At 48.9% G+C, this 14,960-nt stretch overlaps 7 protein-coding genes across 7 annotated transcripts; 4 read left to right on the top strand and 3 right to left on the bottom strand.

The window, feature by feature from the left end:
* Nucleotides 1–251: 251 nt before the first annotated feature.
* On the top strand, nt 252–1,303 carry L228DRAFT_251855 (hypothetical protein; the record flags this gene model as incomplete). The annotated part of the gene is made up of 3 exons (XM_018333651.1): nt 252–495; nt 559–1,227; nt 1,281–1,303. 3 exons carry the CDS (start codon nt 252–254, stop codon nt 1,301–1,303), a joined length of 936 nt encoding a protein of 311 aa, XP_018191491.1.
* A 1,044-nt stretch (nt 1,304–2,347) lies between these two features.
* Nucleotides 2,348–4,300, top strand: L228DRAFT_279197 (hypothetical protein). The gene is made up of 2 exons (XM_018335658.1): nt 2,348–3,372; nt 3,549–4,300. Exons 1-2 carry the CDS (start codon nt 2,544–2,546, stop codon nt 4,214–4,216), a joined length of 1,497 nt encoding a protein of 498 aa, XP_018191490.1. The 5' UTR covers nt 2,348–2,543; the 3' UTR covers nt 4,217–4,300.
* A 56-nt stretch (nt 4,301–4,356) lies between these two features.
* Nucleotides 4,357–6,223, bottom strand: L228DRAFT_242320 (hypothetical protein). The gene has a single exon (XM_018331413.1). The coding sequence runs from the start codon at nt 6,131–6,133 to the stop codon at nt 4,751–4,753; it is 1,383 nt and encodes a 460-aa protein (XP_018191489.1). The 5' UTR covers nt 6,134–6,223; the 3' UTR covers nt 4,357–4,750.
* Nucleotides 6,224–6,707: 484 nt separating this feature from the next.
* Nucleotides 6,708–8,118, bottom strand: L228DRAFT_242319 (hypothetical protein). Its single transcript, XM_018331412.1, has 3 exons — nt 7,865–8,118; nt 7,511–7,815; nt 6,708–7,410 (listed from the first exon to the last, which is right to left on the bottom strand). The coding sequence occupies exons 1-3, from the start codon at nt 7,962–7,964 to the stop codon at nt 6,991–6,993; spliced, it is 825 nt and encodes a 274-aa protein (XP_018191488.1). The 5' UTR covers nt 7,965–8,118; the 3' UTR covers nt 6,708–6,990.
* Nucleotides 8,119–8,415: 297 nt separating this feature from the next.
* Nucleotides 8,416–10,536, top strand: L228DRAFT_235059 (nuclear protein localization protein 4; the record flags this gene model as incomplete). Its single annotated transcript, XM_018330686.1, has 4 exons — nt 8,416–8,499; nt 8,559–8,683; nt 8,734–10,210; nt 10,318–10,536. 4 exons carry the CDS (start codon nt 8,416–8,418, stop codon nt 10,534–10,536), a joined length of 1,905 nt encoding a protein of 634 aa, XP_018191487.1.
* Nucleotides 10,537–10,999: 463 nt separating this feature from the next.
* Nucleotides 11,000–12,578, bottom strand: L228DRAFT_1486 (NAD(P)-binding protein). Its single transcript, XM_018329258.1, has 2 exons — nt 12,538–12,578; nt 11,000–12,440 (listed from the first exon to the last, which is right to left on the bottom strand). Exon 2 carries the CDS (start codon nt 12,226–12,228, stop codon nt 11,161–11,163), a length of 1,068 nt encoding a protein of 355 aa, XP_018191486.1. The 5' UTR covers nt 12,229–12,440; nt 12,538–12,578; the 3' UTR covers nt 11,000–11,160.
* A 1,300-nt stretch (nt 12,579–13,878) lies between these two features.
* L228DRAFT_242315 (hypothetical protein) lies at nt 13,879–14,959 on the top strand. The gene is made up of 2 exons (XM_018331411.1): nt 13,879–14,245; nt 14,469–14,959. The coding sequence occupies exons 1-2, from the start codon at nt 14,011–14,013 to the stop codon at nt 14,768–14,770; spliced, it is 537 nt and encodes a 178-aa protein (XP_018191485.1). The 5' UTR covers nt 13,879–14,010; the 3' UTR covers nt 14,771–14,959.
* The last annotated feature ends 1 nt before the right edge of the window (nt 14,960 follows it).

The following is a 14,960-nucleotide window of genomic DNA, read 5'->3' as shown; positions in this document are numbered from 1 at the left end:
AGCGTCCTCGCAGGAGCTCATCGCTGGGTCAAGCAGGGTAACTCTATTCGGGGTTTGCTTGCTCGCTTGCCCTAGCGCACTAGTGCATTAGCGGTTCGGTTGCGCTACACACAATGCGATGGAGCCGAAAGGGACTTGGATAGAATTCGAGCGAGAAGTGACCACCAAATCCACCAACGAGCGGATAACTCGACAACTTCAGATCATCAACACTTGACCCTTAAACATCCTAACTTCGCATCAAAGAAGATATGGGGGGCAAGTCAGCTACCAAGGCCGTCTACTTCGATAGACTCAAGGCCCTGCTCGAGGAGTACCGCTCTGTTTTCATTGTCACCATCGACAATGTCAGCTCCCAGCAGATGCACGAGATCCGTATCTCCATGCGTGGAGAGGGTGCTGTCCTGATGGGCAAGAACACCATGGTCCGTCGTGCCATCAAGGGATTCATCAGCGAATTCCCCGAGTACGAGCGTCTCCTTCCCTTCGTCAGGGGTACGATTCTATATTTACAATTGAATGATTGATTGGGAACGAATAAGCTAATTATTTGGTTAGGCAACGTTGGTTTCGTTTTCACCAACGGTGACCTCAAGGCGACCCGTGACAAGATCTTGGGCAACAAGGTCGCTGCTCCTGCTCGTGCTGGTGCCGTCGCCCCGGCCGATGTCTTCATTCCTGCCGGAAACACTGGTATGGAACCCGGCAAGACTTCTTTCTTCCAGGCCCTCGGTGTTCCCACCAAGATTGCTCGTGGTACCATTGAAATTGTTTCCGACCTGAAGTTGGTCGAGGCCGGCTCCAAGGTCGGTGCCTCTGAGGCCACTCTTCTTAACATGCTCAACATCTCTCCCTTCACCTACGGTATGGGCATTACCCAGATCTACGACCAGGGTCAGACCTTCCCTTCGGACATTCTCGACATCTCCGAGGAGCACCTCCTTGGCGCTCTTACCTCTGCCATCAAGACCGTTGCCTGCGTTTCGCTTGCGGCTAACTACCCCACTCTGCCTTCCGTTATGCACTCTCTCGTCAACGGCTACAAGAAGGTTCTCGCTGTTGCCATCTCTAGCGAGTACAGCTGGCCCGAGATTGAGGAGCTCAAGGACCGCATTGCCAACCCTGACGCCTACGCTGCTGCTGCGCCGGTCGCTACTGAGGCTCCGGCTGAGGAGACCAAGGCTGAGGAGAAGAAGGAGGAAGAGGAGGAGGAGAGTGGTGACGAGGGTAAGTCTTGTTTCGAGCCTTTGATTAAAATCCGGCTGCTAACGTTTTATCAGGCTTCGGTGGTCTCTTCGACTAAGGTAGTTCACCTTCTGTCGTTTTATAGTACATAGGATATCGGCGAATAACCGATAATCTTAATGAAAATAGAGATCAAGCCGATCATATCTTTGAATAAATACGCGTGTGTGACTTGATGTAATGTACATCATGTTACGATCAAAATGATAAGGTTAGTTAATATCTCTTTTTCTTAGTATATGAAATAGCACATCCCTGGAAGGACATTGGCGAAAGATTAAAGATTTTTAACCCCGATTACATCATGAAGATGAAAAACAGCAACAACCAAACACTCTAATTTTTTCATGACGCCCTTTTTCAATTTTCAAGTTTTCAAATTGAAGTCTTTGCAAGAATTATGCGCTGACATTTTGAAAGTGTTTTCTAGTGTTTTGATATGTTCGTTCCAAGGAAAGAGCAATCACAATATCGCCTTATATCGTGAACTGGATCGCTCAGAGAATCCCGACCCCTGCGTAGATGTAGCTTATTACATTGAGTGATTTCCGTGCCTTGTGATAGTTTGATGCTGCAGTTTAATGTTGCGCAATACGCTGTTGTTTGACACTATCATAGCTTTAGACTACGGTTATCAATGGAGAGAATATCAATCACATACAGAACAATTTCATCTAAAGTTCCTTTGACGTGTTCTTCGCTGCAATTTGATTTATATGTACTCCGTAGATGCACAGATCATCGACTTCGCAAACAGCTACTCTACACATAACCGTCGTTCTCTGGGCTTGGCAGACGACCAAAGGGCCGAGCGGCGCTTCGGTCTTCTCGGCAGTGATTCCCCGACGACCTCGGACGCGGATCGAGGGGCAGCAACAGGCATACTACAGTATGCCTTTCTCCGCACTTCCTCATCTGATGAGTGTATTTGCTAATCCTTGGCTCTCCTTTGAAGAGGAAAGTTTTAGGTAAAAGGTTCGTCCTAAATGGTTATAATACGACTTATTTTAAAATCACAACGCTCCGCGTGACTAAATCACTTCAAATGACACTTGGCATTGCCAATCATATCAATGCTTCTTCAATCCTTCCATGCGTCATTCTGATCCTTTTGAGTTTTGCACAACTGTAGTTTGTGAGCATACTTTTGCTCAGCAGCTAAATATGACTGACTTGCTTTCTATACAAAAGCCTTGATGCTTTAGCCATGCATTTGTTTATCTGCCCTTCGTGTTTTCTCTACTCAACGTGATGGTTTAAATTATGAGCTGCTCTTGCTATGTTCCACTCTGCCCGTCATGATCTCCTCTCTCCCAAACGAACTTCTCTCCACCATTCTTCTAGAGGCGACAAATTTGAATTCTCAGAATTGTTGCAAGTTCAGTTATGGAATCACGCAAGCTCCGCAGCCGATGCAAGATGTGAAAGCTCCGCAAATGTATATCACTGGGTTCACGCCTCCAGATGTATTGCGTTGGAACTCTGCATCCTCCATCCGGCAAGTCAGTGGACGGTGGCACGAATGGGCAGTAAGATACTCTCTCAGGGAGCTTCTTATCCGTAAGTGGAGAGGTAGCGAAAGATGGCTCGAGTCGGCCTATCTCGCAGACCCGAACGTCACAGTCTCAGGCACAGTGGTATATCAGGATCCGTTCCGGTCTTTGCGGCTCACGGCAGAGCTACTTTCACGGTATCCACATCTTGCCGGGCATGTTCGAAGGCTGTGGTTTGACAACATCGTCGCTCCAGAGACGGACGAGTTTATCTTCAGTATCATCCGCTCATGCGGAAGTTTACGTTCAGCTAAAGTCCCATGGCCAGTCATGAGCCGTGCGTCTCAAGCTGAATGGTCCAATACTTTGAGGACTGTGGCGCCGGTGCCGCTGTCCTCGTTGGAATTGCACCTAACCAGTCTGAAGAAGGCTGGTTCAAACGATGTAGATCCCGATCTCTGCGTTCATGCTTTCAACCCACAGCTAGTAGACTTTGGGAGGCTCACCCGGTTAAAGCTAGTTGGAGAGGCTCATGAGCTGCCTCTTACGGATGAAGACGTCGCCGACATTGCCCGCACCGCGAGGAATCTCGAAGAGATTCATATCGTTGATGTCTCTACTGTGTCTATTCATGGTATATTATACCCTCGCCGGTCTTGCTGTTTGTTATTTGCTACACTTTATGATGTTGCAGCCTTTTTATTTATTTTATTATTTTTTATTCCACTTATCATTGTACCGCGTGGCTGAAATCTGTTCTCTACTTTAACATTTACCTGCGTTACTGGACGTACTGACAAACCCATCCAGGCGTAATGACTCTAGCTCTCGCATCAAAAAACACGCTCCGTATCCTTGAATACTGGCCTTCAAGTCACACAGGACATGCACTTACTCTGCACATTGACGAATCCAACTACATTTCTCTCTGTCCGGAAGATAATGTCCGTTCCACACATGAGCTTCCACATCCTTCTCTGCCAGGCGAGCACGCCCCTACCAGCACACAACATATCTGCCACGAGCTTCGCCAATTATCTAAATTGGAAGATCTCTCGATTACCTTGCCATCCGTCTGTCATGAACTTTTCTCAACTTTCGGTCCAGGAAACGTACCCTCCTGCGACCATTTCTCGTGGTCAGGCGTTTCAAAGGATATCCTGATTCGCGCCAATGGATTCTGTCATACTGGTAAGACCACCGGTAGCGGTCGCGATAGCAGTAGCAGTAGCAGCAGCAGCAGCCATACTTCTAACGCTCAGGTTCCTGCTGCCCTGTCCGCCGAGTCCAGCCAGCCTCAGGACCAGGTAGATGAGCTTGTGTCTCATGAGGGCGAACCTCTTCGCCAATTGATCGACGCAGCGCGGTCCTTTGTCGCAGTACGCCAATGGAGATATCCGTCGGCGCGCCAGACGCAAGACGTGCGCATCGACGATTCGGAGACGTTTGAGCCTGGGGTTGAGGTTTCGTTATGCTAATTCTGGCAGTTTTTGATCCTTTCGCAAAAGTAAAAGCTTTCAATACTTACGGAAATTGTATTATATTATGCATTGTCGCTCGGCTTTTATTCATTTTAATTTATTTATTTACTTATTTATTTTTATTTTATTTTTTTCTTGTGAAAAAGTACACATATTTCCAATACATGAACCAACATGCAGACCCGCTCTAGAACAGAGCTGTGAACTGTCTCATCCCACTCTGTACCCCGAAGTAGCTCAAAGAAACCCCAGCTCTCGTTTTATCCCATGGATAATATTCTATAATTTTACAAATGTACTGCATAACATATCATCAAGTTCTTCTGACCCGTCGGTGCCTCTCCTATGAATCCAATAAATAACACCTCTTATGATTATATGTAAATTAGAAGGGAAAACAAAAGCGAACAAAGGACAGACAAAGATGTAAAAAGAACAAAAAAAATCCGCTAAGTCTTATAATTCGCGGTCTATATAGAAGACTTCTTGTAAAACGGTAGAGTACTAAACAACAGACTCTATACCTTATAATCAGATCCGTTCAAGATCAACCTCGGCCCAATATACTGTCCAGCAGTACACCCCTCCAAGGCTTCTCGCCACGCGAATACTCGTCTCGTTATCAAAGGTGACATCCGAATGCCCAAACGGCTCGTCGCCAAACGTGCTCATCTTCTGGCTGATCAAATTTACTGTCAGCGCTTTGGCGAGACCACGGCCCCGATACGCTTTCTCGGTAGTGAGTGACATTATGGAGGAATCTGGGCCGAGGAAGGCCCATGCAACTAGTGGTGAATTTTCGGTCGATTCCTCAGAGGGAGAATGCTTCTCATAAACCCCCAAGCTTTGACATATCCTCAGGGTCCGATCCAGTCGCGCAATCGCCGTCCGACTGCGCACTTGAGGGAAGAATTGCTCCCGAACAGGCCCGAATTCGAGATTGTCTGGAAGAGCCCTTGCGGCGCGAAGAGATGGAATGTGGAATAGGTATTTGTGGTTGGGGACAGTGTACCGCGTGAAAATCCCCGTGGGTTTCAAGGCGGCAATGTTCCGGGCATGGATTGCGCCAACGAGAATAATTGGATAGTCTCGTAATGGAGGTTGCTCTGCTTGTGGGTTCTCCTGAGAGGTGTCGTTGGGGGAAGAGATGTGCACGCCATCTGCTTCAAGAGTTGCGGAGGCTGCAGCCTTTTCCGCTTCGACGTCAGGCTTAGTAGATGGAGGAAGGTCACGGACGATTTTGAATAGAGATAGGAGCTGGCTTCTGACAATCTGTGCGGCTTCTTCGTCGGAAGTGTTGTTCGAGTCTGCGTTCAGCAGGGGCCGTTGTGTTTCCGCAGCGGCGGCACCATTTGATAGACCATTTGATTGACTCTGACGAATTTCATGGTCGTGATACAAATCGTCCCACTTGCCATCCTCGTTCCCCAGACCCCAGACGCCTCCGCGTCCGAGTCCGATCCCGCCATCTTCGTTTGTAGCAGCGGATTCACTAAGCCCCGCTCTGGCGAGGATATCGTCCCATGATCCAAGAGATTCCGTGCTGTCTATTCTGTCCTTCCACCCCTCGGGCAACTCCAATGAGGTGAAGAACCACATTTCCGTCTCCGGCCCGCGGGACCGATCAACGAAAGCAATAACAAAATGCGATGGTAATGATTTTGGGGTCAGTGGGAACGTAGTAGACGCGACCTCTGTCGTAAGCGTCCTGCCAATCAGCGGCGGAGGGAAAGATGCAAGAATGTAGGAATGCGGAGATCGCGCATGGAATTGAATTCGGCGCAGAAGAGTTAGTGAGTATGGGAGTAAGGGTTTCAGCAGAGGCAAAACGGAACTGCCTGAGGGAGGATGGAAATATATGCGGGGCAGTGATGATGGCCCCGCGGGTGAAGGTTCTGGTGTTGTAGCTGCCATTGTTGTTGAGATCTGTATGTATGATTACTTCTCGGATAGGAAATGAAAATATATAAATACAATTCTAATTAGACAGAAGACTTAATTGATTGACTCAGTATGAATTGGACGTGACTGTTGACAAGTTGCCGAACAGAGACGGGAATTATATTGAGTCATGGTTGGCCCGTATCGGAGGAGAGTCCGCCGAGCTCCACCGATAAGGGGTTTGGTAGTGGATATGAACCCCAACTTTGTGCAAGTACCGCGAAGCGCTGTGTAGCAAATCTAAAGGACATGCAATTTTCTGCTAAGATTGTGTCATTTACGAATAAGCTGCTGAGGGGACGGATAGCTGAATAAATTCAGAAATAGTGGGTTGAAACAAGCATCTAATGCTGGCATGTTTTAGCTCTAATGCAAGCACGGCACGGGCTAGCGCCTTAACTAGGAGTGGGATAATACAGTGGTCTGTACAGGGGAGAGCTAGCCATGGATTTATCTAACCAAAGCACTGGCTCTATTCCACGTTTCAGCTATACTACGATAAAGCTATGCCTACGCAGTAAGCGTATTTTAACTGTAATTCCACACATTGCCCTTAACTACAGTAAGGAAAATTTCCAGATAATGACCACATCAAATTAACGGGAAAAACAATCGCCGCTTCATGACAGACATCAGGCCACGGATACAAAGGGTTCATGGCGTGAAGAGGGTTCGCAAATATAGATTTATGCAGATTTGGATTGCTGTGGGAAGAAAAAGTATAAAATATCTACACTGGAAAATAGAGGAAACCATAAAATCGAAGCCTAAATGATATGAGAAAACCCAAAAGACACAAGTAACGCGCCTTTCACCTTTAAATGCTTCATTCATTTCTTGCCCTTCTTCTTCTTTCCGGCTTTCGCGCCACCTCCGGCAGCGGAGTCTGCCCCAATAGTAGGCCCGCCGGATTCAACAAGTACGGCGTCTTCTTCACTACCAGCAGTATTTCCAGTTTGAGGAGCAGCGGCAGCGGCAGCCGCGGGGGCCTCGGGTGCACTGGGGTTCGCAGTCACACTACCGCTGGCCGGAGACTCCGTAGGCTTAGCCTTTGGTGTGCTTGGTTTCTCACTCTCGAGTTCCTTCATGAATTGGGCCTGAGTGTTCTCGCGCTTCTTGTCCCACCATTGGCGCTCGGTAGCAGCCTGCGATTGGATCTCCTCGATCCGCTTGCGCACAGTCTGGTTGTTGTGAATCTCATTGGCACTTTGGAAGATTGTTGCGCCCCAGCCGGGAGTAAATGCGTTGGCCTGTGCGAACGAAGTTGTCAGTTGAGTTGGACATGGAAAGCGTTATGTGAGAGGTCCAGCCCCTAATCGTGCAATGGAACTTCTGCCACGGCAAACATACCTCCTGAATAACATCCCGCAGCTCCTCTTCAATTTCCTTTTCCGCGCGCAAAAACCGCTGCCATAGATCGTCACCGACGCTGCCCCTCTGCAGCAATGTGGTCAGTGCAGGCTTGGCGTTGCGGACCGCTATCACGCGTTGTACATCTTCTGTAGCTCGTCGCAGAAGCGCAGCCTTCAAAACCGTCTCCGGAACAGCAGGTCCTTTCTTCTCGCCGGTGCTCTCAGGCTCGAGATGCAGAAGTGTGAGATAGATGTTGCGCTGGAGATGAGGGCCAAACCATGGCGCTAACGAGGCAGCTTTGTCTGTCAAATGTAAGCTTATGAAGCCATGACCCGGACAAGAATATCATACTTGCTTTCCTCTGTCTGTAGAGGTAGGAAAATGTTGCAAGAGATCCAACTAGAATGCCGAGGTAGGCAAATGGGATCGCCAAGCTCACCCAGTCCACCATGTTGGAGATGTGCGGTCCTTCACCTGCGAGGCTTCTGCGCAAGGAGTCTCAGCATATGACGGAGGTGAACTTTAGTCCCGTCAAAGAGAAGGAGAGGACGTAGCCGGGTAGGGGACACAATCGAGTCTTTGTTGTTGTCGTCGTCAACTGTCCGTTTCACCTCGAACTTTCAAGAAGACAAATGGCATTGAACCCTAATGTGGTTTAGCGCGGAGACTCGACTGCTGTACCTAATGTTCCACGAATTGTTACCCGGTGCGGCATCCGCCCGGATTACTGACGTCGAGGTCGCTGTGAATTCCGTCAGCTTCTCAAGCTATCGAAGCTCCAAGCAGCACTTTCTACTCCACGCCACAACGCGCCGCTGGGCGAAACTCTCTAAAGACTGGATATATAAGAAGGAACTTGGCTTCTCAACTGACTGTCGAGCAAGGAGAGACGCCCGACGACCATGTTACTCAGATTTCAAGGCCGAGACGGTCAGTTTCGGCTCACAGTCAACCCCTCCGACCACTTCACTTCTTTACTCCCAGGCGTGAGTACATTCTTGATTGACTTGGATCTACCTGTGCTCTAGCTCACATCGTCGTACAGATACTTGAGAAGCTTCCCAAGAATGTCGACGCTGCCTCGATATCCCTTTCTAATCGGCCAGCCAACGGCGACGAAAGACTTCTGAACACTCTCGAGGGAGTGTCGATAGAACGGGTTGGCTTAAAGTCAGTTCGATACGCTCTTGTTACTGGTTCAACAATTCTAACACTTGCAGACATGGCGACCAGTTATTCCTCAGCTACAAATCCCAGGACAAGCAGACTAATGGCGATGCTGCCTCCCATCCTCTTGCCTCGTCAAACCGACTCAGTGGCCAACCGATTCGTCCGACAGAAGACTATCCCATAGATCCGCCACCTCTTGCCTCGTCAAAGACGATCATAAAGAACCCTTGGGAGGTTGTGAAGCAGTCACCATTAGATGATGCGCTGGATAAGCTAGATGGCAAGATTCCGAGACCAAGGGACGTCAAAATGTGCCGGCATGGTCCAAAGGGAATGTGTGACTACTGCATGCCACTAGAGCCGTATGCGCCCGAGTATATGGCAGACAAAAAAATCAAGCATCTATCATTCCACTCTCACCTCCGGAAAATCAACACGGCGACAAATAAGCCAGAGTTGAAATCATCGTACATGCCGCCGCTTAGCGAACCATATTACAGAGTTAAGCACGATTGTCCCTCTGGACATCCTCCGTGGCCAGAGGGTATCTGTACCAAATGCCAGCCAAGCGCCATTACCTTGCAACAGCAACAATTCCGAATGGTTGACCACGTCGAGTTTTCATCACCTGATCTGATCAACACGCTGCTTGATTTCTGGAGACGGTCAGGCTCACAAAGAGTGGGATATTTATACGGCCGGTACGAGCAGTATACAGAGGTCCCTCTTGGAGTGAAAGCTGTTGTCGAGACGATATATGAACCACCACAGATTTGCGAGGCGGATGGTGTCACTTTACGCGAGTGGGAGAATGAAGCCGAGGTGGATGAGATGGCTAGATCATGCGGTCTAGAAAAAGTTGGAGTGATTTTTACGGACCTCATCGATGCTGGCCAAGGGGATGGAACGGTTATCTGCAAGCGTCACGTCGACTCATACTTTCTCGCCTCGCTGGAGATTGTCTTTGCCGCGCGGTTACAAGCTCAACATCCAAAGCCCACCAAGTGGAGTGAAACTGGCCGCTTTGGATCTAACTTTGTGACGTGCTATTTGAGCGGTGATGAGGATGGCGCCATTGCCGTTTCCGCATTCCAAGTGTCCAACTCTGCGGTAGAGATGGTCCGAGCAGAAATTGTCGAACCATCCGCCGAGCCGTCTGTGATGCTGATCCGCGACGAAGAAGAGGATGATGGGTCCGTCAGCCGCACACGCTATATTCCCGAGGTCTTTTACCGTCGTATAAACGAGTACGGCGTCAGCGTGCAGGAGAATGCGAAGCCGAGTTTCCCAGCCGAATATTTGCTTGTAACGCTTACCCACGGTTTCCCCACCGAGTCCAAGCCTCTCTTTAACGCCGGTGGTTTCCCTGTCGAAAACCGAGAAGCAGTCGGCGAGAGCCAAGAGCTCAAGTCGCTTGCAAAGAAGCTCGGCGTCTCCGGGTCCACCGTGTCCGGCAACGAAGGCATCAATGCAGTTTCCGACTTTCATCTGCTCTGCTACATTCACAGCCTTGGTATTCTGAGCAAGGTTTGTCTTAATCCTTTTTTTACCTCTCTCTCTCTCCCTCTCTCTTGATTTGCCATTGACATTCATCCGTAAATACGGCTCGGGACTAACACGTCTACACACTATAGGACGAAGAGAGTCTTCTCTGCAGAGTTGCGCGGACACATGATGTCTCGGATGGAATCCAGCTGCTTCACACACCGGGATGGGCCACACTGTTGACAATTCTTCAGGAGAGCGGTGAGCGACCCCCTAAGCGTCCTTCATCCGCATCTTTAGACCAGCAAGGATTTACCTGGGACAGCGAACGGCTTGCTAAGAGGGTCAAGGGATTTAGCCTGACATAGCGACACTTCGACGCGAACTAACCCGTGCGAACTGAGAAATATCCGGCTGCGATATGTACATTTCTTCGGAATGCCTAAACCCAGAAGCATGGTGTCGGAAAAAAAAACACACTTCTGACCATAGTTTCCCTTCTCGCTTCCTCTTCTATCGAAACGATATTTGGTGATATAAGGCTTTTTACTGCGGAAGATTTGTTATATTCAAGCATCATCTTATTTTCTTTTTCATCGATTGGGCAGGTGCATGTGGGCGGAGGCGACTTGCGAAATTTATCAATTTTTTTTTTCTCCCTTTGTTTCATTTCTTGCCTGGCGTGCGAAGAAGGGAGGTTAGCCAGCTGTCACTTATATTCGGCTTGATTTGGTATGACACACAGTACAGTACAGTAAGCACATTGAACGATACAGTACAGCACTATACTAAGCAATGCGTTTCAAAAGCTCATAAAAGCGAAGCGCTACAATCAATTATATTGTCCTCATGGCAATAAATACCGAAATATTAATTCCTTGGCCTTCATGTCATAAAACTCTTTCCGGAACCAAAACCCTGTAAAATGGCACAAAGCCTTCCTTTGTAAAATATAAATCCTTGCATGTCAAGCTTCACGACGATCACGACGATCACGACGACGACCGCGCAGCGCTCTGCGCCGCAGCGAATGCTCTAGCATACACATCTGCGTGCGGCAAGAACCCAATTCGCTTTGGCTCCCAGCCAAGCAACTGCTTCGCTCTACTTGCATCCAGGACCATCTTCGAGCTCAGGGCCTCGAGGAAGGGATGGCCTCCGGGCCCTGTATATTCAATCTTGCCCTTGTACCCAAACTCCCGCGCGGCCGCTTCCACAATCGTGGTCATCTTCTCCGTGCTCGTGAGGAGGTCGAAGACGGGATAGACGCCCGTGCCGGCAATCAGGGGCAGCTTCTCCACAGCCGCATGCAGTCCGGACGCCGTGTCGTCCACATGCAGCAAGCCCGACACCGCATCTTTGTCCAGCGGCACCTGAATCGTGTTATTTTCGGTTCCCATCTTCGTCTTGCCTCCTCCCGCAACCGCCGCTTCGAGAATCGGCCCAAACAGAGGCACCAAGCTCCACGACGAGCGGCCATAGACCAGCGCAGGCCGCACCACTATCGTATCCAGCACGCCTTCGAACGCCGCCGGGCTCGACCCGGGTGACTGCGAGCCCGAATGCGACGAGCCCGCGGCCAGCACGGCCTGCTCGATGGCAGGTCGGAAGGCGACGATCTTCGACGGCGGAGCAGGCGCATCGTCTGTCCCAACGGGCGTCAGGTCGCTCACGGGCTCCAGCGTGGATCCATGAACCCACGCTCCCGAGCAGTACACGAAGCCCAGCTTAGGGCCCCGTGTCCGGTTCCGCTCGTAGCTCGCCAGCCGCTCTTTGCCGGCCCGCACGAGGTCGGACAGGATCTTGGCGCTGTCTTGGTACGTCCCTGCTACGTCGACGACAATGTCGATCCGCTCGTCCCGGATCACGGACAGGTAGGCTTCTGGGGAATTGACTGGGTCAGGGCATTCGACGGGAGTGATTTCCTCGAGAGCGAGTTGCCGGGCTTTTTCACTGGTGCGGGCAATGCCCCATACTTTGTAGCCCCCGGACCGCAGCAGAGATTGGGAGAGCGCGAGTCCGAGGTAGCCCGTAGCGCCGATGATGAGGACTTTGACCATTTTGGAGAACAGTGCACCTTGACTTTAGGGAGAATAGATAGTGTATAAAAGTTGATTGATTGGAGTTGTAGGCTGGACGTGGGATTTTTAGAACCAAAGTTGTTTGTTGATAGCTACCACTCCGTAGGGTGGGTAGGTAAGAGCTTGAAGCTTGGAATGCTTGTGATGCGGGGTAACCGTTTTGTTTTGGCTGATTCGTTTTTGGGATAGAACTGTACAAGTACATTGCTTAGTTAGGATTTAAAACTTTTTGTATGCGTAGACGACAGTTATTCAGTGTACCCGAGGATGTTAGAAGAGGGGACTTACAGTATGAATCCCGTTCACTGATATTGTAGCTCGAAACCACAGCTGATGCTTTTCTTCTCAATATATTGATCCAATGGTGGGAAGATTTGCAATTGTGGAATTGCACAGGTGTATTTATACTAACACCATGTCCATTTATTTCCCCTCTCTTTGAAAGTCATTCCGTATATAGCGTCATCGAATCCTTGGAAATGGCTTAGCAATCTACGTTCCCAAACACAGTCAGCATCATGTTTTCTAGCTCTAGCAGCCTAGCTGGGCTGAGCTCCACACCTTTTAGCCCCTCTTTGTTAGTTCATAGCTTTTCGTAAGCTCTGTACGGGTACTTTGTACAATATGCCGATAAACGTATGATCTTACTCGTACGGCTGTAGTGTTCTCTCTCTCTCTCTCTGTGGTGATGTATAATCCAGTTAGTCATGCTGTGTGTTGGTGGAAAACTTGACCTCAGGCACAACGAGAAGATGGACGGTTCGCTGCTCTATAGGAGTAAGTGGACGGTATAGTGCGGCGCGGCAAGGCGGCCGCTCCAAAGTTCAACTAAACCCCGGTTAAACCATCGCTGGCTCCACTTAATACGGGCAGCGGGTTTAACGCCGATGGCTTAGCTGAGCCATACCTGCTTAACGCCGAACGGTCAACAGATGGATATCAGAATACGTGTGCACGATTATAATAGTATAACGGCATAAAGTAAAACATACCAGTTATGGTATAATGGATTATAATGGCAGGTAGTTTAGAAACAATGGAAGCTTGAAAACTTGATTATCAAACTCTTTGGGGTATAACTAATGTCCAGGGCTGAATATTATAAATGTTTACAAAGAATAAGTAGTATAATTACAAAGGTCTACAACATTTAATTACTCGTACCATTGAAACAACACTACAGTAAAAGATAATAAGATTCTCAATGTAAAAAATGATACTCAATTCCTCTTACATCTCAATCTTTCAGCCAACTCCGTAAACTTTGAGTCTTTGATCACAACTCGATATATTGTAGTCTACTCTTCCACAAAGTCCAAACTCGGACTAATGCTCTAACCCAGGCATTCTAGCATATTCCAATTTGTAATAACAGTATAAACAGAATGAATAGTATATCTAAAAAATTAATCTACGCTTATAATGAAGATCACTGTTACACCGAGCTTCTATGACCTTTGTCCACTGAACTGATCGACTAGCCCCGGGTAAACCCGCCTAGCTCCAGCATTGCCTGACGGTCTACCTACCCACCCTTCTACCGACGTCATATTTGCATCCTCAAGCGCTACCCCACAAATAAGTTTACTGCTTCTCAAATCAATTTATATTTTCTTCAATTGACCTTACCATCTCACCTCATTTTCTTTTTTATATATCATCGAATCCTACAGTCCTACTCAATTGAATCATCCCATTCTAGAATTCTCAATTGACCCAATCAGTAACCATACATCTTCAATAAGCGGAAACCAAAACAAAATGACCTCTCCAACGGCGGCAAACACGTCCCTCACTTCCCGCACCGCCCAACTTCGCGCCCGCGCACATAGTTTCTGCCAGGCTTTTCTCGAGGGGAGATCCCCCTCCGAGACGCTCTCTACGCACTTCGTCCGGGGGAGTCCGAAAATCACCGAGCACGGTCCGGCGATAGAGCAATTGCCCTTTTTGGGGAGGACGTTTGTGGGGCGCTCGTCTGGTGGATCTCCTGAGAGCGGTAAGACCTAGATATCACAAAATCCCCTCTTTCTTCCCGCCGGCCAAACCTCCCTTCTTTTTTTTTGCGAAGTCGGAATCGGATACTGGTTTGGAGCTGAAGCAAGATTCGGCGGATTCGGCGGATCGACGGATTGATGGATTGATGGAAAGATGGGATTGGACACACATGGACATGGACAAATTCAAGAAAACAGTTTCACTAACTCAACGACAAAAAACAGTAGGAAATTCGTGCGACGACTACTTCACTCTACTATCCGAGACGCTGCGGTTTCACCCGCACGAGCACACCTTCCCGTCGCAGCCGGGCGGGTACATTGTGGACGCGGGATCAGATAATGGGAACGGAACGGTAAATGTCGTGGGAACTGCGCGGTTCGAGAGCATCAAGACGGGCAAGTCGTGGGAGGAGACGTTTATTTATCGACTCAGTGGGTTCGATGACGATGGCTTGATTGGGCATTGGGAGATTTGGGCAGATCCGCTTAGTGCGTGGTTGGCTGTCGAGGGTAAAGCGGCTTGAGCATTGATGACGGGTGTGGGCTTTGTTTTTTGGTTTTTGGTTAGTTTCGAGCTGGATGGGCGTCAAGGCGCTGTGATTGAAAGTAAGCGCTGCAGTGGTTTCTAAAAGTCTGTTTCTATGGAATCTCCGATGGTAAATGGAATCGGGCGTTGGTTTTCTGGCTTGTATGATGATGATGACGACAAATCGA

The sequence above is a fragment of the Xylona heveae genome, assembly GCF_001619985.1.
Source record: "Xylona heveae TC161 unplaced genomic scaffold L228scaffold_1, whole genome shotgun sequence".
NCBI classification, from domain to species: Eukaryota; Fungi; Ascomycota; class Xylonomycetes; order Xylonales; family Xylonaceae; genus Xylona; species Xylona heveae.
Note: the sequence above shows the minus strand (reverse complement) of the source record. Positions and strands in the feature narration are given on the sequence as shown.